Here is a 21,470-nt window from a genome sequence, read left to right as displayed (position 1 = left end):
GCTAGATGTGCTATCACAGAGTCTCTTAATATCCTGAGATATTCCTGACCACCAAAAGGAAAGGCAGGAAGGTAATAGAACCATAGAACATTACAGCACAGAAACAGGCCTTTTGGCCCTTCTTGGCTGTGCCGAACCATTTTTCTGCCTAGTCCTACTGACCTGCACCGGGGCCATATCCCTCCAAACCCCTCTCATCCATATACCTGTCCAAGTTTTTCTTAAATGTCAAAAGTGAGCCCGCATTTACCACTTCATCTGGCAGCTCATTCCACACTCCCACCACTCTCTGCATGAAGAAGCCCCCTAATGTTCCCTTTAAACTTTTCCCCCTTCACCCTTAACCCATGACCTCTGGTTTTTTTCTCCCCTGGCCTCAGTGGAAAAAGCCTGCTTGCATTTACTCCATCTAGACCCATCATAACTTTATACACCTCTATCAAATTACCCCTCATTCTCCTACGCTCCAGGGAATAAAGTCCTAACCTATTCAACCTTTCTCTGTAATTCAGTTTCTCAAGTCCTGGCAACATCCTTGTAAACCTTCTCTGCACTCTTTCAAGCTTATTAATATCCTTCCTGTAATTAGGTGACCAAAACTGCACACAATACTCCAAATTCAGTCTCACCAATATCTTATACAACCTCACCATTTCATTCCAACTCTTATACTCAATACTTTGATTTATAAAGACCAATGTACCAAAAGCTCTCTTTACAACCCTGTCTACTTGTGACGCCACTTTTAGGGAATTATGTATCTGTACTCCCAGATCCCTCTGTTCTACTGCACTCCTCAGTGTCCTACCATTTACCTTGTATGCTCTACCTCGGTTTGACCTTCCGAAGTGCAATACCTCACACTTGCCTGCATTAAACTCCATCTGCCATTTTTCTGCTTATTCCTCCAACTGGTCCAAATCCCTCTGCAAGCTTTGAAAACCTTCCTCACTGTCCACTACACCTCCAATCTTTGTATCATCAGCAAATTTGCTGACCCAATTTGCCACATTATCATCCAGATCATTGACATAGATGACAAATAACAATGGACCCAGCACTCATCCCTGTGGCACACCAATAGTCACAGGCCTCCACTCAGAGTAGCAATCCTCCACAACCTTTCTCTGGCTTCTCCCATTGAGCCAATGTCTAATCCAATTTACTACCTCTCCATGTACACCTAGTGAATGAATCTTCCTAACTAACCTCCCAAGCAGGACCTTTCCAAAGGCTTTACTCAAGTCCATGTATACAACATCCACTGCCTTCCCTTCATCCACTTTCCTGGTAACTTCCTTGAAAAACTCTAATAGATTGGTTAAACATGACCTACCATGCACAAAGCCATGCGGACTGTTTCTAATAAGTCCCTGTCTATCCAAATACTTGTAGGTCCTATCTCTTAGTATTCCTTCCAATAATTTACCTACTACCAATGTCCAACTTATCAGCCTATAATTTCCCGGCTTACTTTTTGAGCCTTTTTTAAACAACAGAACTACATGAGTTATCCTCCAATCCTTCGGCACCTGACCTGTGGATATCGACATTTTAAATATTGCTGCCAGGGCCCCTGCAATTTCAACACTAGTCTCCCTCAAGGTCCGAGGGAATACCCTGTCAGGTCCTGGGGATTTATCTACTCTGATTTGCCTCAAGACAGCAAGCACCTCCTCCTCTTTATCCTGTATAAGTTCCATGACCTCCCGAATTGTTTGCCCTGTTTCCATAGAATCCATTCCAGTTTCCTTAGTAAATACAGATGCAAAAAATCCATTTAATATCTCTCCCATTTCTTTTGGTTCCATACATAGCCGACCACTCTGATTTACAAGAGGACCAATTTTATCCCTTACTATCCTTTTGCTCTTAACATACCTGTAGAAGCTCTTAGGATTATTCTTCACCCTGACTGCCAAAGCAACCTCATGTCTTCTTTTAGCCCTTATGATTTCTTTCTTAAGTATTTTCTTACTCTTTTTATACTCCCCAAGCATCTTATTTGCCTCCCTGTTGCCTATTCTCTTTTGAAGGCCTCCCACTTACCAATCACATCCTTGCCAGAGAACAACCCGTCCCAATAACTGGAGAAATAAAACTGGTGTTGTTAGAACTGGGAATAAGTGGAACCAGCTCCTCTTCACACTATATGACTTCGGTGTACAACAGCCAACATCCCACTGTGTGGCTCAGACTTCACTAATAACACCAAACTGCTGGCGTGATGAGCATCTGAGAGGAGTAAAAGGAATTGCTGCTTTGGGTTAAGATCTGGTATCAGGATTTCACCTACTGAGTCCTACGAGCAGTTGCTTTTTCTGCCCCGCAGACTCCAGCATTTGCAGACTCTCATCTCTCTTGCAGTTGCCTCTGCCAGCCAGAACCAAGCTTCGCAGGAAAAGCAGCAGCAGTCAGCACTAGGCTGACTGAAAATGACAGGAAAACAGATCTGACTGAAGGATCCTCAGGCAGCTGGGGAACACGAGAAGTTGGCAATGAAAGCATCGCTCCCTTACCTTTTTGCAGACAGACAGTCCCAAAGGTTCTGATTTTGCGGAAGGCAAAAGAGAGGTAGCTTGATGATCAGCAGCTGTGCTCATGAGGATCACTCAGTACAGCCAGAGGAGCCATCCAGCAAAATCAACTGGCTTCAATTACTCTCTGCAGAGAGCTGATATAATTCAATTTTCTCCACTTGCAATTGGACCAGAATCTACACGCTTTGCTCTCTCACGACTGCTCAGGGTTTCTGAACTCAGTTGTTACAGACCATGCTTACTAGAGTCCTTAGATCTTTCCCTCAGAGAGAGGGCAAAACACGGCATTTTGTGCCTATTGTTGACCACAGAAAACTAATGCTGCAGTGTTGGATACTCAACCAGGGGCTGAACATCTTGCCCATCGCCAGTGAACAGAAAGGAAATCATGAAAACTACAAGCCACTAAACTCCATCAAGTCTGCTTGATGTTTCCTTTCCAAATGCAGATTAGTACTAAGGACTTGACAGTAGTGGGTGTTAGTAGATATTTCATACAGTGTTGTAATTTAATAGACTGGTGTCCATTCAGAGCCAGAGACCTGATTTTAAATTGAATCTGAATGGGCCAGCTGAATTGAGCTCTACCAAACTATCAGCAGGAAACTGATCTGTTGGGAACTAGTACACAATAAGCATCCTCACTAGGAATGGGATGGAGTATCATATCCAAGTTGGACCAGCATGAGGCATCACTAGTTAACTGCCTAGTGCTAGTCTGGTGCATTGATTTTGATTGGAGATTATTTCTAAGCCAAAGAGTCTGCAAATGGGCAGAGAGAGGCTTAAAAAAAGTTTTAAATGGAGAATAATGTAGGAAATATGAAGTCATTTGCTTTGGAAGGAGGAACACAAAGAATATTTTTATTCCCAGAAACCACAACAAATTGGTGTGCAGAAATATTTTACAAATCAAAATGCAGGTACAGAAAGCATGCTGGCCTGTAGTGTAAGATTCTTATTTTGAAGTTTGAAGGATGAGTTGAGACTGCAGAATGATTTGGTGAAAACTCATCTGAAATAGTGTGCAGTTTCAGCTCTGACCCCGAGGAAGGATGTCGTGAGTTCCTTTATCAGACAGTTCCTTGTGAGGATGAAATAATGAAGAAACTTCTGCAGATTTCCCATTTAGTTCAGATCTGACACTGTGGTTCTGCATGACTGCACCTCTAGAACAAACTTATAGCTTGCTAATCTAGACTGGGCATGTGTTTTCCCTAAAAGAAATTAGGGGAGAGGATTTACGTGCCACCTAAAAACAGCAGGAAATTGAAACAGGTGTGAGCTATACTGTCTTGCAGTCAGGACAATGTTTACAGGGATGAGTATCGTTTGCTCTCCAGACAAAGACTGAAGAATATTGGCCTGGTCACTAGGATAGGGAAGAATGAGAGGTTCTAGCAAGCATTGAACTGGGAGAGTACTGACAGATTGCAGAGTTTACAGTGGAATGGTCTCCAGATAAAGGATTGTCCTATAGGGATAGAGCCCTCAGGATGCTCAGTTTTCAGAACACTGAACATCACACTGTAGCATTGGACAGGCCACGCAGCCCATGACATTGTACAAATCGTAATGCTAAGATGAAAAAACCTGCAGATGCTGGAAATCCAAGCAACACACTCAAAATGCTGGAGGAACTCAGTAGGCCAGGCAGCATCGATGGAAAAGAGTACAGTCGACGTTCCGAGCCAAGACCGTCCATTGGGAGTTCTGATTAGGGGTCTCGGCCCAAAACATCAACGGTTTGCTCTTTTCCATAGATGCTGCCTGACCTGCTGAGTTCATCCAGCATTTTGTGTGTGGTGTCAATTTAATAGTCTTCTTCCTTTTATTCACTTATATCCTTCCATTCCTTTCTTATTCATGCATCTATCTGAAAGCCTCTTAAACTTCACCAACTGTCTGCCTCATTTACCCTTGTAACGCAATCCAGGGGGCACTTATCATTCTCTAGGTAAAAAAAAACACTTGCCCTTCACATCACCTTTAAAAGTTCCCTCTATAACCTTAAAACCATGTCAGAGTCATAAAAACAAATCCTTCAGCCCATCTAGTCCATGCCAACTTTTAATCTGCTTTGTTCCATCAACCTGCACCCAGACCAATGTCCTCCAAACCCGTCAATATTCCTATCCAGGTTTCTCTGAAATGTCGAAATTGAACCTGTATCCTCTACTTCCACTGGCAGCTCATTCCACGCTGTCACACCCTCTGAGTGAGGAAGTTACGCCATCGTGTTTCCCTTTAACATTCAACTTTCACCTTATCCCATGACCTCTGGTTCAAATCTCACCCAACCTCAGTGGAAAAAGCGTGTCTGCATTTATCCTGTCTATACCCCTCATAATTTTGTATACCATTGTCGAATCTCCCCTCATTCTCCTACACTATAGGGAATAAAGTCCTAACCTATTCAACCTTGCTCTATAATTCAGGTCCTGAAGACCTGGCAATGAACTTGTAATATTCTCTGCATTCTTTCAAGTTTATGGATGCCTTAGGTGACCAGAAATGTACAAAATACTCCAAATTGGGCCTCCCCAATGTATTATACATCTTCAACATAACATTCCACCTCTTATACTTAGTATTTTGATTTATGAAAGCCAATATGCCAAAAGCTCTCTTTATGACCTTATCTACCTGTGATGCCACTTTCAAGGAATTCTGGATCTGTATTCCCAGATACCAGTGCTCAACCTCTCAATATGTAAGTTCTACCCTGGTGTCTCCTCCTTATATCTCTCACTTGTCTACATTAAATTTTATCTGCCATTTTTCAGGGCATTTTCCAGCTAGTCCAGATCATGTTGAAAGCTTTGATAGGCTTCCTCACTGTCCACCATGTCCCCAATCTTCCTGTCATCCACAAATTTACCTGTCTATCATTTTATCATCCAGATTGTCAATATAGATGACAAACAATGGACCCAGCACCAATCTCTGCAGCACTCCAGTGAGAGGCAACCATCTACTACCACTCTCTGGCTTCTCCCACAAAGCCAATTTAAAGATCCAATTTACTATCCCATCCTAAATTCCAAGTGACTGACCTTCTTGACTAATCTCCTCTATGGTACCTTGTCAAAGGCCTTGCTAAAGTCCATGTAGACAACATCCATTACCTTGCTTTCATCAACATTCCTTGTAACTTCCTCAGCAAGCTCTATGTAACTCTGTATGTCTTCTGGTGTTCAGTATTTCTACCCCTGAGGAAAAAAATTCTGCCTGTCTACCCTATGCTTCTAATAATTTCAAAACCCTCTATCAGGTCTCGTCTCAGCCTCTGAATGCTCTAAGGAGAAAAACACAAATTTGTCCAGTCCTTTCTTATGCATATACACTCTAATCTAGGCAGCATCACGGTAAACCACCTCTGCACACACCAAAACTGCACACAATATTTCAAATGGAGTCTCTGTCGAAGGTTTTATAAGGAACTGTTATTTCTGCAGCATGACTTCCTTACTCTTATTTTCAACACTCCCACCAATGAAGGTGGGCATGCTGTATACCTTCTTTACCATCTTATCCACTTGTGTAGTCACTTTCAGTGAACTAAGGACCCAGACTCAAAGATTCCTCATATATGTCAATGCTATTAAGAAATCTACCATTAACTTGCTACTTCTTCTTTCATTTGACCTCCCAAAGTGCAACACCTCCTATTTGCCTGAATTAAACTCCAACTGCCACTTCTTTATCCATATCTGTAACTGATCTACAGATACCCTGCTGTATTCTTTGATAGCCTTTCACATTTTCCACAACTCCATCAGTATTGGTGTTATCTGCAAACTTGCTAATCCACTCAACAGAATTTTCATACACATTTTAGATACACACTCACAACAGACTTTCATGGAGAACAGCCTCTAGAGTTTACAGAGAATGGTGCAGGAAACAAAAACAACATCCAGTGAGCAGCAGTTTGGTGGATAGAAATGCCTTGTTAGTGAGGGAGATCAGAGGAGAATGACTAGATTGGTTCAAGCTGAGAAGAAGGTGACAGTATCTCAAATAACCGTGTACTACGACAGTGGTGCGCAGAAGAGCATCTCTGAAAACACAACATCATAAACCTTGAGGTGGATGGGTAGAAGACCACAAACATACACTCAGTGACCACTTTATTTGGTGCAGGAGATACATAGTAAAGTGGTCACTAGGTGTATATCACAAACAGAGGTCCAGCACCGATTTTTGTTGACCTCATGTACCTCCAGTCTTTCACCACTGCTCTCTGCCTTCAATGGGAAAGCTTTGAATCCAAGCTTGCAAATTCCCCTGGATCCCATGCATCCTTATCTTCTGAATCATCCTACTATGAGTAGATACAAACACAAAGTACTCACTGAATACCTGAACCACTTGCTCTGACACCAAGCATAAATTCCTTCCTTCGTCCTTGATTGGATCAACCTCCACTTTAGATTTCTTCTTTTCCTTACTATAAATACAAAATGCCATGGGAATCTGCCTCTCATGACTCATTTTGGCCATCCTAATCAATCTAACTTTATGTTCTTAAGCCTTATGTCTGCTCCCTTTTCCTACCTAACTAAATTTAGGACTTCTTAGGTCATCCAACGTCCTTCTTATCTTACCCTCCTTGAGGTTAGAGGAGTAGGTAAGTGAGAGGAATGGGGGTTGCTTTGCTGTTGTTGTTTTGTTGCTTCTTGTGTTCTGTTCTGTTGTATTCTATGGTGTTCTGCCAAGCATTGTGGGCATACTACATTGGCGCTGTAATGTGTGATGACACTTGTGGGCTGTCCCCTGCACACCCTCAAATGTGTTGATTATTAATTAAAACATCACGTTTCATTGTACGCTTTGACGTACATGTGATAAATAAACTTGATTCTTGACCTTGAATGCATTGAATTGCCCTACGTATCTATTTCTCACTTTACCAGCACATGGCATGGGTAGCAATCCTGAGACTGCAACACTGAGAGTCTTGCTTTTTAACTCCCTTTGCTGTACCTCAAGCCTGCTCACATCTATGCCACTGAAATGTATATGGACCACGACCCCTGGCTGCTCACCCTCCCCTCTCAGAATAAAATATACCTGTTGCGAGACATCCTTGATCTTGATACCTTTGAGAGCATTCAAGGAAGATTGATGGATGTGTGGATGCTAAAGGACTTGAAGGATGTGTAGATCAGGCGGGAAAATAGATGAGTCATCACCTTATTAAGTGGCAGAGCAGAACTGAAAGGTATATGGATCAATACCTGATTTAATTTCTTATGGTTTTAAATGACAGAAGAATCCTCCTGACCAATGCCCTTGAAGCAAAACACTAAGTCAGTCATGACTACCAAAGCTCTAGCAGGAGATCACACCTCTAAGAGCCATGGTTGTCCACCTGTCAGAAATACAAGCATGATCTGGAGATACCACAGCTCTTTTCCTTATTACAGTAGTGACTGCCCGGGAATTAGCGAGGTCCTTAACAACAGAGAAGTAAATACAGGCGTATGTCAGTAGAATGAGGCAAAACTAAAGCAAATAAAGCAGCCACATTAGTCAGAGATCTGTTAGAAATTCTTTCTGTAATAAATTCTTACAGTTAATATCCATGAATATTAAGAAATGTGAAAAAAACAAAGCCATTTTTAAGATTTCCTTTTTCCTTCTTGCACTACCGCACCCTCAACTAACAGCAAATTACTACCTTTCTGGTACTGGGAAATTGGGGAAAGGAAGATCACATTCCTGCTCCAGCACTCTCAACAACTTGATCAGATAGCCACACACTCAAGTTCTTGAGAAAGGATGATGCATCAACTCACTTTTGGTAATCTTGACCGAATTCACTGCACCATCTCCTCCTTCTCCGTAGGCTCTTACTTCTACAATGTAATCGCCCTCTTCTTGAATGGGTATGTTTATATTGTGTCCGTCTGTGTGCAAGAGTGTGCTGTTCACTGTGCCATCTCTTCTGTACAGCACCTAAAAAGGAGAGGAAATCTTCATTAAATATCCTGTAAAACAGACTGTGCTAACTGCTTGAATTTCTCAGCTAATTTCTTTCAGTGGTAACCTAATATATGCTAGTCTTCCTTGCCATCAAGCTCAGAGATAGCAATATACTGCAAAGGTGGAAAGGATAAAAATACTGAGGAGAAACTTTTAAAGCCGACAAGTATGAAGTGATATGTATTGGAAGGAAGAATAAAAGAGAACACTATGAAGTAGTTTAATGTGGGTGCCGAGATCAAGGGTAACAGCACACATCTATGGGAGCGGGAAGATAAGATTAAGAAGCAGTTAATAAATAGTTTGATATTTTAACTTAGAGATAGTTATGCCAAGGAAGTCATGCAAAACTAAATAAAATACTGTGTCCAATTTTGGGCACTGGACTTCAGAAAAGATATGAAAATAGAGAACAGATTTACCAGCTCTGATTCCAGGAATTATAGTCATGTTGATAGATTGGAGAAACAATGTTTAAATCACAGAGGATTAAGATAAACTACGTACAGTGGATTCCGGTTAAATTGAGAAACACTAGTACATTTTGGCCCAATTAAGCAGCTGCCCCAATTAGCTGAAATTTAATGGAAATAGCTAAAAAGGTATAAAAAAGGCAAAATTCTGTTTAACTGAGCAACAAATTATGTACTTCAATTAAAATATAGAACAAATTAGAACTTTACCAATACTACTACAGTACTCTAAAACTACGTATTTGTTCCTTATAATTATCGATGGAGAACTTCATTCAGTAAACGCTGACGTGTTCTTTTGATTAACTGGGAACGAACAAAATAGCGGAGTCCCCTATTGTAGATAATGGACTGCCTTCATACGTTGCTATCCGCAACTGCATCCTCCAAATCTTTATTTTCATTGTAACATTCAAAATGATTGTTGATGCCTTCAAATTCATTGTAGTTCCCAGTTGAAGTAGTGAAATAGTTCAATTTTCAGTCCATGCTATTCCTGGCTTTTCCAAGCCACTTGAAACTGCAGTGAGGAAAACAGTTCTGAAATGTCTTACTGCTTATTTTTTACTAATAGTGACCAAAATCATTGCTTTTTCAAAACAAGCACATGCATCTGAATTAAGGTAAAAACTATTCACACTAAGCATGGTGTGGTATCTAACAGCCACACAACTGCATGCTTCTGTTGTTAGTTAGAAACTGTTCGGCAACAGTCTCCTGCCTCACTTAAGTGGCATAGTGTCCCAAATAGAAGGAGGGAATCCTGACTATTTTCTCGATTAGTTTTGTTCTTTAAGAATAATCAGCTGCCCCGATTAAACAATGGCCTAATTACCCAGAATCTACTGCATTAAATTGTGTTCTATGGCTCAGCATTAATAATCAGAGTGAAAGATTTTCAACTTCAGGTTTATTGTCCTTCAACTGTGCACATATACACAGCTAAATAAAACAAAATTCCACTGGAGACAAGGTGCAAAACACAGTACATATATCACATACAGCACATAAAATAATATTAACCCAGTACTATTCACAGATAATAAAAATATTCTGCAGATGTTCAAGTTGACATAAAGTGCATGCACCACACATAGTTAAATATACAACAGTATAATGCCACCGACGCTGTCACAAATAATGTGTACTGGGTAGTAACAGGGTGTTCAGAAGTTGCACAGCCTGGGGGAAAAGACTGTTACCCAGCCTAACAGCCCTTGTTCTTATCCTGTGGTACCTTCTGCCTGACGGTAGGGGGTCAAAGAGATTGTGGGACAGATGGGAGGGGTCCTTCACAATGCTGAGGGCTTTGCTAACATAATGCTTCTGGTGCATGTCCTGGTCTGGGGGGAGGGGGGTGCATAGACTCCGATGATTCTCTCAGCAGCCTTCACGATCCATTGCAGGGTCCTGCAGTCAGATGCTCTGCATTCCCCATACCAGATGGTGATACAGCTGGTCAGGACACTCTCGACGGTGCTCCAGTAGAAATTAGTTAGCTTGGGGGAGAGAAGCTTCAATCTCCTCATTTTAAAGTGATGATGAAAAACAAGGAAGAGAAATCACATACATGAAAACCTTTTTTTTAAATGCAGCTAATAGTTGAGAGTGGAATAAGCTGTTTAAGGAAGGAAGGAGAAAAGAGAGAATTACAGATCAGGTTGCCTGACATCAGTAGCAGGAAAAATCTGAGAATCTTTTAAAGAAGCACTAGCAAGGTATTTGTAAAATATTAAAGGCAGATTCAGCAAGGAATCACAGAATGGAGTCCTCTACTGGACCTACAAACTAGCAGAAAATGTAAATGTTTGGGATGTATTTGGACTTTCAGAAGACCTTTGGTAAGATAGTACATAGATGTTTCTGAACAAAATTAAAGCAAATGGAATTGGGGCCAAATATACTGCTATGGACTGGGAATTGGTTAATGGACAAAGAAAAAACAGACAACAAGTAGCTGATAATTGGAGAGTAATGTGGAAAATGTGAGGTCATTCGCTTTCAGGAGGAGGAACAGAAAAACATTTTTTTTCAAGAAACCAGTTCAAACTGATATGCAGAGGAATCCTACAAAGTAAACATGCAGATAGAGAATGAAGGCGAGTGGTACGTTCGTCTTCATTGCAAGGTTATTGCAATAATATGTGCAAGATTAGTTGAGAATGAACAGCGATTTGGAGAATGTTCATTGGAAACACAGCATGCAGTTTTGGCCTCTGAATCCAAGGATGTTGTAAGTTCCTTATCAGACACCATTTTGTCAGGATGAAGTGCAGTGGTTTCTGCAGATTTCCCCAAATAGCTCAGATCTCTGACACTGCAGGGCAGTGTCAGGTTCATGTGTGGCTGCAGCTTTAAAATAAACTTATACTATGGTAATCAATGCTGGGCATGTGTTTTAACCACAAGAGGTTAGGTTAAAAGATTCATCAACCACATAAAAGCCACACAGAATTTAAGTAGGACTGAGCTGTTATTGTCTTGTACACAGGGCAGTGGCTGCTGGGAAGATTAAACAATATTGACCATACTCACTGGGGTAGGGAAGAATGAGAAGTGACCTCATTGAGACAGATGAGATTCTGACAGAAATTGACAGGGAGGGTACTGGGAGATTGCAGATATAAGTGCTTGGTCTCTGGGTAAAGGATTGTCCAAAAACACAGCCCTCATGATGTCTAGAAAACTGACAGGAAAAATATCTTCCAGTAGGTGGTGTTACCTGAAGGACTCTTTACAGATCAGTGTGGTAATTGCAGCTGTTCATAACCCGTGTTTGTGATTTTGATGTTGGGACCAAATATAATAAAACTAGATGTTTTCATTTATGCTATTTTGTTGTTTTGACAGCTAGCTGAATCATGTTCATTAAAATTGGTTTGGTTTCAGCCAGCAGTTTCTACCCCGCTTGTAAACCCTAAGCAGCAACAGCTAATTAGGGATAAATTAGGATTGGGCACCTCAAGGATATTTACAGAATAATAAAAATTAACAATGATTTTTTTCAATTGCTTCTTGGGTAATTGGATGCACGCACTAACGCATCAAGACTCAGTAAGAGAGATTTATTCAATGTCCAAAATGCAAAACAACTGCAGGTGTTGCAAACCTGAAATTGAAAGAGAAAATGTTGGAGATACTTAACAGGTCAGGCAACACCTTCAACATGATGTTGTCACCAGATGTATCTCCTCCTCTGCTTATAACATTCTGAAATGACTGTACCATCCACTAATCCCAGGTTCATTTTTAATCTCCATAATATCCTCTACCCTTCCCGTGTCACTGTGGGAGATAGGACAACCCCCTCCCCAATCCTTTTTTCTTCCTATCATTGAAGTATTGGGTGAAGCAGAAATCCAAATGCACTTTATTTTTACATTATTCTCACATTAGGAGAAGATAGACTGGTGACTCCTCTCCATGGCACTAAGGCTATAAAACTGTCTGAGGCTGCTGAGCCTTGTGTCTGCGAACTTTGCGGCGATTTGCTCCGCTAATGTGATGAACCGAATACCGAGGCTTTGGGTCTACTCCAGGCTGCTCTGGGAGTTTGGCTCTAAGGACTCAATTTGGTTCAGAATGCTATTGTTGTTGTTGCTCATTTCTACTGTTTGCATGATTTGTTTTTTTCCTCCCTCATTCTCTGTGCACATTGGGGTTTGGTCTTTATTTTTTTTTAAAGGGTTCTTTAGGGTTCATTGCTTTGTGACTGCCTTTATACTTTCCTTGAGAATAAATCTACTCTGAACCTTGAATCATTGAATCTTAATTTATGTGGGCAATTATGATTCAGTCATCAATATTCAGTGTTTGTTTCTTTCAGATGCTGCCTGATCTGCTGAGTATTTCCAGCACTGTTTTTATTTGTGAACCTCTCATATCTGCAGGGATTTGAACCCCACAGTTCCCACATTATTTTTTTGTTCCTCCTCTGTTTTAATTAAGCACATCTCTTTCAGATAGATTAACTACGTTAGCATGCGTTCATCATTCTGTCTGAGCCAGTACTATGGCCATTAGCATCATTCAGTCTCTCTTGGCCCCATTCAATCGCTTGTTCCATCCATTTAAAAAAAACTACTTGCAGATACAGCAAGCTAACAGGCCCTTTTGGCTGAATGAGTCCATACAGCCCAATTACACCCATGTGACTAATGAACCTACTAACCCATATGTCTTTCTCTATCTTCCCAACTTCTTTGAGTTCTGATAAAAGCTCAATGATACAAAAAGGTTGACTGTTTTTTTCTCTCTATAGACCTACAAAGCAATGTTAATATTCTTGGGGAAACTGGTGCTCCCTGACAGAACCATGAACAAAGGGAGCAGAAAGCCTTTAGAAACAGAGAGAAGCCAGGATAACACATGCTGTACAGCTCACAGAACCATTATGTCAGAGCACTGGAGACACAGTTGAATCCTGATCTCCATCGCTGACTGTGTGTAGTTTGCACATTTGCTCTGTGGCAGTGCAGACTTCCTTCAGCAGCTCCAGTTTCTTCTCACATCCCAAAGACCTGTGGGCTGATAGATTAGTTAGCCACTGTAAGTTGCCTAATTCTGCACCTATGTCTTATGGTGTGTAGTTAAGTAGTAGAATCTGGGGGTGGGGTGGTGTTGATCAGAATGTGCAAAGAATAAAGTATGGGATTAATATAGGACCAGCATAAATGGCTGATAGTTAGTGGTTGAATAGATGCAGTGGGCTAAATGTCATGTTTCCGTGTAATTTGTCTCTATGATTCTAGAATATGAGAATCACAAAGCAAAACCTATCTAAGACTAGTGATTCTTTCACCATTTGGTTCTGCATCCTGTCAAACCACCAACCATAAATCTTGGTAACTTCTTCACTCATCCTTGTCCCCTCTGTGCTCTAAACAAAAGAACAAACACAAAAGAGACGTGACCGGATAAATGAAATCAATGCTCACGGGTTGCTCGATCTCACCTTATGTGAACGGTACACCAATGCTTGTGGCATGGGAGTGGAAAGAAGCATTATACAAACACCCATTGCATGTGAACTTTTTGGCAGCAAAGTTGATTTATGCCACAACGCGGAGACAAATGAGATCAGTCACTAAAAGAGGGGTGACCCCTTGCGTTAAAACCTTGTCCCTTGAGAACACTGGTGAGTAATGGAGAAAGGGAGGGAATGGAATGTAGACAATACGGTTTTCACTGCCTAAAGCATTTTTCACACAATTCCACTGCTCACACATCACCTTGTAGCCTTCGACATTTGACTCATTGTCCAAGGGCTCCACTGCTTCCCAGGTAATCTTGAAGTACGTGCCATATCTTGTGGTGTCGATAATTTTCGGAGGCTTGCTGGGAGCTGGAAAATGATTCATCACATTCAGATGAACAGAGCATTGAGAACATAGGAACATAAGAAATAAGAGCAGGTGTAGGTCAACTGGCCTGTCAAGCCTGCTCCAACATTCAATAGAATCATGGCTGATCTGGCCATGGACTCAGCTCCACCTACCTACTTTTTCCCCATAACCCTTAATTCCCCTACTAAGCAAAAATATATCTGACTGTGTCTTAGGCATATTTAATGAGATAACCTCCACTACTTCCCTGGGCGGAGAATTCCACAGATTCACTACTCTCTGGGAAAAGCAGTTTCTTTTTACCTCCACTCTAAATCTATTCCCCCAAATCTTGAGGCTATTTACCCCTTGTTCTAGCCTTACTAACCAGTGGAAACAACATTCCTGAATCTCTCATATTTATTCCTTTCATAATTTTATGTTTCTATAGGATCACACCTCATTCTTTTGAATTGCAATGAGTATAGTCCCAGGTGACTTAATCTCTTTATAGGTTAAACCCTCACCTTTGGAGTCAAGCTTGTAAACCTCCTTTGCAGTGCCTCCAAAGTCAGTATGCCTTTCCTCAATTAAGGAGACCAGAACTGCCTGCTGTACTGCAGGTGAGGCCTCATCAGTATCTTGTACAGTTACATACAACAGCATAACTTCTCTGCTCTTAAATTCATTCCCTCTAGCAATGAAGACTAACATTTCATTTGCCTTCTTGATAATCCGCTTCACCTGCAAATCAGCCTTCTGCGATTCATGCAGACATCTCCGAAGTCCCTCTGCACAACAGCAGGCTGCAATCATTTCAATAATAATCTGATCTTCTATTTACTTTCCAAAGTGGGGACCTTGCATTTACCAACATTGTATTCCATCTGCCAGACTTTTGTGAACTCACTTAACCTATCTATATCTCTCTGCAGACTCTCCATAGCCTCTGCACAATTTACTTTCCCACTCAATTTTGTGCCATCAGCAAACTTAGATACACTACACTGAGTCCCCTCTTGCAAATCATTAGCGGGCCTCAAGAACAGTTACACGCTAGCACTGATGCTTGCAGCATGCTGCTCACCACTGATTGCCAGCCAGAAAAAACACACGTTTATTCCAACGTTTTGCCTTCTATTGGTTAACTAATCCTCTATCCATGCTAATACATTACCTCAAACTACATGCTTTCTTATGGTTAAGCTTTTCCTATGGCACCTTATTGAACGTCTGTCTGTACACTGTGCTCATATCCTTAAAGAACTTAAGTAACTTTGTTAAACAGAAATTATCCTTTGTGAATCCATGCTGCGTCTGCCTTATGGAACCACTTCAATCCATCCATTTCTGCCTTAATAATATCTTCAAGCATTTTCTGACTACAGGTGTTCATCCTTTTTTAAACAGTGGTGTGACTTCACTATCTTACAACCTGCCGGGTCCTGCGTAAAGTCCACAGAAATTTAGTAAATTATCACAGATACATCTACTAAAACCTTAGCCATTCCCTTGTTTTTTAAGGTTTTCCCAAAAAATCATGGGAATCGTGGACGACACGGACCAGTTGGGCTGAAGGACCTGTTTGAAAGCTTTGTGACTCTATATAAACAGTCAGAAACCATATAGTACACCATGTCTCTCCTGTGCTGTGAATTCTTTGCCACATCTATTGTGTTTGATCTGATCGCATTAGCTTGCTGGTGGTGAGATGGTGTGACAACAGTCCCGGCTTTGTTGCCAAACTGCCTTGCCTCAGCAACCTTAGAATGTCACTTGGGAAGGATCGTATTTTAAATAGCCTATCTGCCAGCAAGAATCCTGCTTCAGCCCATGCAGGGGATGAACACATTAAAAGGCAAGAATACATGAATTCATTCCAACTGACACAACAAAATGGTAAACGGCACTGGATGAAATCCCAGATTACCGAGGTGGTACTTACGTGCTTTTTTGGTGGTGAATATTATAGGTTGATTGGAAGGCCCAGCGCCAGCCCTGTTATAGGCCCTGACCTCTATAGAATAGCGTGTGTGGGGCTTCAGGTCTCTGATTCTGGCCGTTGTGTTAAATCCGACCGTTCTCACTCGCTGCATGGCTGCCTCGGTGTCAATGACCCTTCGGTACCTGATCTGCAGAGAAATCAGAAGAATAAGAGTTTATACTAGCTGGAGATTAAAGCGAATTCTGCCATGGCTCAGCAATGCACTGGATGGTTCAACAATCTGAAAAGAGCAGGGGCAAGAGGCAGGGGTGTAACTATTGTCACTGGTAATAAAATAACTAAAATAATTTGGCCCAGAATACACGCCCACTTCGACTCAAGCACTTCTTTTTATTTAACTTGTGCACAAGGAGAACACCATTGGCCTGTCACCCACATTGTTCTGAAGTCTGAACAGAAAACTGCTATCTTTATACAGAATTGGCTTATCAGTTACGGATACTGATCACTGTAAACTGTATATGTTTGAATTCCTTACTCGCAAGGTCAATCGTCATTCACTACAGAGGTGCTAAAGTCAACTGAAACTCCAAGCAGACAGTTGATGATACTTTGAAGTTAGTAAAGAGAATAGAGCCTTAGTTTTTGTGTATGTTTCACATCTTTTTGTATCTTGTTTGTCTCTGACACCCCCTATTGTGTAAAGGGTCTCTGGAAAAGTCTCTCTACAGAAGCCTCACTCATCTGGCTTGAGTCCACACAGCCAGAGTTAACCCAGCCTATCTCGTCGGTAGTAAGCAGAGGTGTATCTGGCTGTCTCACTACAAAGGTAAACACAAAATACTCTGCAGATGCTGGGGTCAAAGCAACACGCACAACACGCTGGAGGAACTCAGCAGGTCGGGCAGCATCCGTGGAAACGTCAACTGTTTGTTTCCACGGATGCTGCCTGACCTGCTAAGTTCCTCCAGTGTGTTGTCGTGTCACTACAAAGGTGTCACTTGACTACCACTGTGTCAGACTGTCCATACTTGACTTTAACTTCCACATTATGCACGGCTGGAGGAAGACTGAGGGTGATAGAACTGTTGCAACAGCTTTCATCCCAGGAGTCAGGGAGGAGAAAATGTTGCAGGAATTGTGCGTGGCACTGTGACCAATCAGGGGTGGAACCAGGACTGGCTAGAGCATTCCATGTTTCATCAGCATCAAGGACCACATAAGAGTCTTCACATCGATGTTGGATAATATCCTTTATTGTTTTTTATTTATTGACATAGAGCACCGAGTAGGCCCTTCCAGGCATTGAGCTGCACTGCCCATTAATCCCTTGATTTAATCCTGGCCCAATCACGGGACAATTTACAATGACCAATTAAGCTCCCAACCACTACGTCTTTGGAATGTAGGAGGAAACCAGACCACCCAGAGGAAACCCAAGTGATCACGGGAAGAATGTACAAATTCCTTAATACAGGCAGTGACGGGAATTGAACCCAGCTCGCAGGTGCTGCAAAGTGCTGTGCTACCCGCTATGCTACCATGCCACCTTTCTAACTCAGCATGGGCCAACGTCAGCTTCAGTATCCAAGGACACCAAATTGCTGAAGTCTTTGAAACAGCAGTTTTAGTGAAAGGCCATTCGAAGCAGAGATTGATAGATTCACTGATTTGAAGGGCATCAACGATGCGAGGTCACTGCAGGAAACTACTGCACAAGGACATTAAAAAACAGGGGCAGGGTTAGGCCACTTAACATGATCGTTACTGCTCTACTCCAGGCCTTAACTTCCCCTCTGTACTGCACCCCTATTACCCATGATCCCCCCATCTTTCAAAACTTAATCTACTTCCACTTTAAATGCTTCTATTTAAGTGGCTCCCACAACTCTTTAGGGTAGAGAATTCCAGAGATTCGCCACCAACCCCAAGAAGAAATTTCTACGCAGCTCCATTATACTAATAACTAGCCCCTTAATGTGAAACTGTCCCTGCATTTGCAACTCTCCCACTGGTGAAGATATCTCGGCATTTACCCTCCCACAAAAAGGAGAATATCAGCCTTGAACTCTTTCCTGCTCCTAATGAGTCATAAGTACAGTGGCATGGCTGAGTCTGGAGATGGAATTCTAGGAAATAAATGCCCCCAATTTGAAAGGCTCCAATATGCTCAAGGAGTTTGAGAGGAAAGTTAACTGGAGGAGAGGTTTGCAAAGACAGAAGGGTTGTATTTCAATGCAAGGATAGTGACTCCAGATTTGAAAAAGGGGAAGATGATAGTTGATCAAAAGAATCAACTAATACGTGAGCCAGGACCAGAAGGAACTGGAAGGTGGTCAGCAGCTCAGTGGATTCAAGACTGAAGGAGATGGCTTCAATGGACAATTCAGCTTGGAGAGAGTGTGAGGAAATTTTGGGACAAAATTAACGGAAGACCCATCTGGAGCTGGGAAAAATACCAAGTTTGGCCGAGTGGATTCCAGGAAGGAACATCTTTACAAGGGTATCAGACTCAGTTATGTAGCAAACACAAGGAAACCTGCAGATGCTGGGAATTCAAGCAACACGCCCAAAATGCTGGTGGAACGCAGCAGGCCAGGCAGCATCTATAAGGAGAAGCACTGTCGACGTTTCAGGCCGAGACCCTTCATCAGGACTAACTGAAAGGGAAGATAGTAAGAAATTTGAAAGTAGCGGGGGAGGGAGAAATGCGAAATGATAGGAGAAGACCGGAGGGGGTGGGATGAAGCTAATAGCTGGAAAGGTGATTGGTGAAAGTGATACCGAGCTGGAGAAGGGAAAGGATCATGTAACGGGAGGCCTCGGGAGAAAGAGGAGGGGGGGAACACCAGGGGGAGATGGAGAACAGGCAAACAACTAAATATGTCTGAGATGGGGTAAGAAGGGGAGGAGGGGCAATAACAGAAGTTGGAGAAGTCAATGTTCATGCCATCAGGTTGGAGGCTACTCAACCAGTATATAAGGTATTGTTCCTCCAACCTGAGTTTAGATTCATTTTGACAGTAGAGGAGGCCATGGATAGACATATCAGAATGGGAATGGGACGTGGAATTAAAACGTGTGGCCACTAGGAGATCCTGCTTACTCTGGCGGATAGAGCGCAGGTGTTCAGCGAAACGGTCTCCCAGTCTGTATCAGGTCTCACCTATATATAAAAGGCCACACCGGGAGCACCGGACGCAGTATACCACACCAGCCGATTCACAGGTGAAGTGTCACCTCACCTGGAAGGACTGTCTAGGGCCCTGAATGGTGGTGAGGGAGGAAATGTAAGGGCAGGTGTAGCACTTGTTCCGTTTACAAGGATAAGTACCGGGAGGGAGATCGGTGGAAAGGGATGGGGGCGACAAGTGGATAAGGGAGTCATGTAGGTAGCGATCCCTGCAGAAAGCAGAAAGAGGGGGGAGGGAAAGATGTGCTGGGTAGTGGGATCCCGTTGGAGGTGGCGGAAGTTACGTAGAATTATACATTGGACCTGGAGGCTGGTGGGGTGGTAGGTGAGGACAAGCGGAACCCTATCCCGAGTGGGGTGGCGGGCAGATGGGGTGAGGGCAGATGTGCGAGAAATGTGAGAGATGTGTTTGAGAGCAGAGTTGATGGTGGAAGAAGGGAAGCCCCGTTGTTTAAAAAAGAAAGACATCTCCTTCATCCTGCAATGAAAAGCCTCATCCTGAGAGCAGATGCGGTGGAGACGGAAGAATTGTAAGAAGGGGATGGCATTTTTGTAAGAGACAGGGTGGGAAGAGGAATAGTCCAGGTAGCTGTGAGAGTCTGAAGGCTTATAGTAGATATCAGTAGATAAGTCGTCTCCAGAGATGGAGGCAGAAAGATCAAGGGGTGGGGGAGGTGTCGGAAATAGACCAGGTAAATTTGAGGGCAGGGTGAAAGTTGGAGGCAAAGTTAATGAAGTCAACGAGCTCAGCATGTTTGCAGGAGGCAGCGCCAATGCAGTCGTCGATGTAGTGAAGGAAAAGAGGGGGATGGATACCCATACAGACTTGGAACATGAACTATTCCACAAAGCCAACAAAAAGGCAGGCATAACTGGGACCCATATGAGCAGAGTTGATGGTGGAAGAAGGGAAGCCCCTTTGTTTAAAAAAGGAAGACAGCAGAGTTGATGGTGGAAGAAGGGAAGCCCCAGTTATGTGGAGGTTTTTAGGCTAAGAAGCAGCAGTTAGATTTGAGAATTGAAGACAGAGGGGCGAGGTATTTAAGATATTTTGCAGTGAAAGAAAGCAGAAATGGTTATCTTCGCATTCCAAAATGAATGTCGAACACTGAACAGTTTTATTAACCATTAGTCAAATGTTTAATGCTGGTCAACATTTGCTAGTGGATGCCTAAACCAGTTGTTTGCCAAGTCCATTCAAGTTCACATCCCTTGAATCTAAGCAAGTGGAGATGTGAGCTGTGTTGGTGAAGGGCTTGGATGAGAATTATTTTTATGGGAGAAAGAGAATCAAAGATAGAAATAACAGGACAAAAGCTTTCTACACAACAACTAAAGAGGTGTAATAATGTTGTAATTCCTAAAGAAGCAAATTGAAACTGCAATGAAATATTTAATATTTTTCTCCGTGCATAAATTTTTGTATAAGTACCTGTTTCAGTGAACAGTACACAGTGACTCTGATGTGTAAGATGCTGGAAAATATTAAATAAAATTTCAAAAAATCACAGAGGTACTGTGGACAGGGGAGCAGAGTTAATGACTCGATGACCATCTTCACTCTGCTGAAATGCAGACTGGTTATTGTGTGAGTGTTCAACACAGAAACCAGCCGAACGGATAAAGAGCAAAACAGATCACTGATCCAGGAGCCTCAAGCTGTCTCTAAAATACAACAGCCATCATCACAGGTTCTCATCATCTAGCCCATGCCATCTTCTCACAGGTACCATGGGGCAGGAGATACAGAAGCCTGAAGTCCCACACCACCAGTTCAAGAACAGTTACTTCCCTTTAGCCATATGGTTCTCAAAACAATTGGCACAGCCCTAAAAAAATGACTGTTTAATCCCCCTATGATCACTTTGATCATTTTGCACTAAAAATATTCAATTTTTTATTTTAATTGAATCTCTTTCTTATAAAAATTGTGCATAATTTATGTTTTTTTCCCTGTGAATGCTGGTTATATGATGCTATGTGACTGTGGTATGATTCCAAGTA

General features: G+C 42.2%; 1 protein-coding gene across 1 annotated transcript in view; it reads right to left on the bottom strand.

Annotated features, from left to right (window-relative positions):
- The window catches only part of LOC132397672 (contactin-1-like), a 412,092-nt gene that overhangs the window by 39,247 nt on the left and 351,375 nt on the right, over nt 1–21,470 (bottom strand). Inside the window, exons 19-21 of the mRNA XM_059976440.1 lie at nt 16,274–16,460; nt 14,236–14,348; nt 8,345–8,504 (exon numbers count right to left, since the gene is read on the bottom strand). Of these exons, the coding sequence (XP_059832423.1) occupies nt 8,345–8,504; nt 14,236–14,348; nt 16,274–16,460 (460 nt within the window). The remainder of the gene's footprint in view (nt 1–8,344; nt 8,505–14,235; nt 14,349–16,273; nt 16,461–21,470) is intronic.

Source organism: Hypanus sabinus, chromosome 8 (genome assembly GCF_030144855.1).
Source record: "Hypanus sabinus isolate sHypSab1 chromosome 8, sHypSab1.hap1, whole genome shotgun sequence".
In the NCBI taxonomy this organism is placed as follows: Eukaryota; Metazoa; Chordata; class Chondrichthyes; order Myliobatiformes; family Dasyatidae; genus Hypanus; species Hypanus sabinus.
Note: the sequence above shows the minus strand (reverse complement) of the source record. Positions and strands in the feature narration are given on the sequence as shown.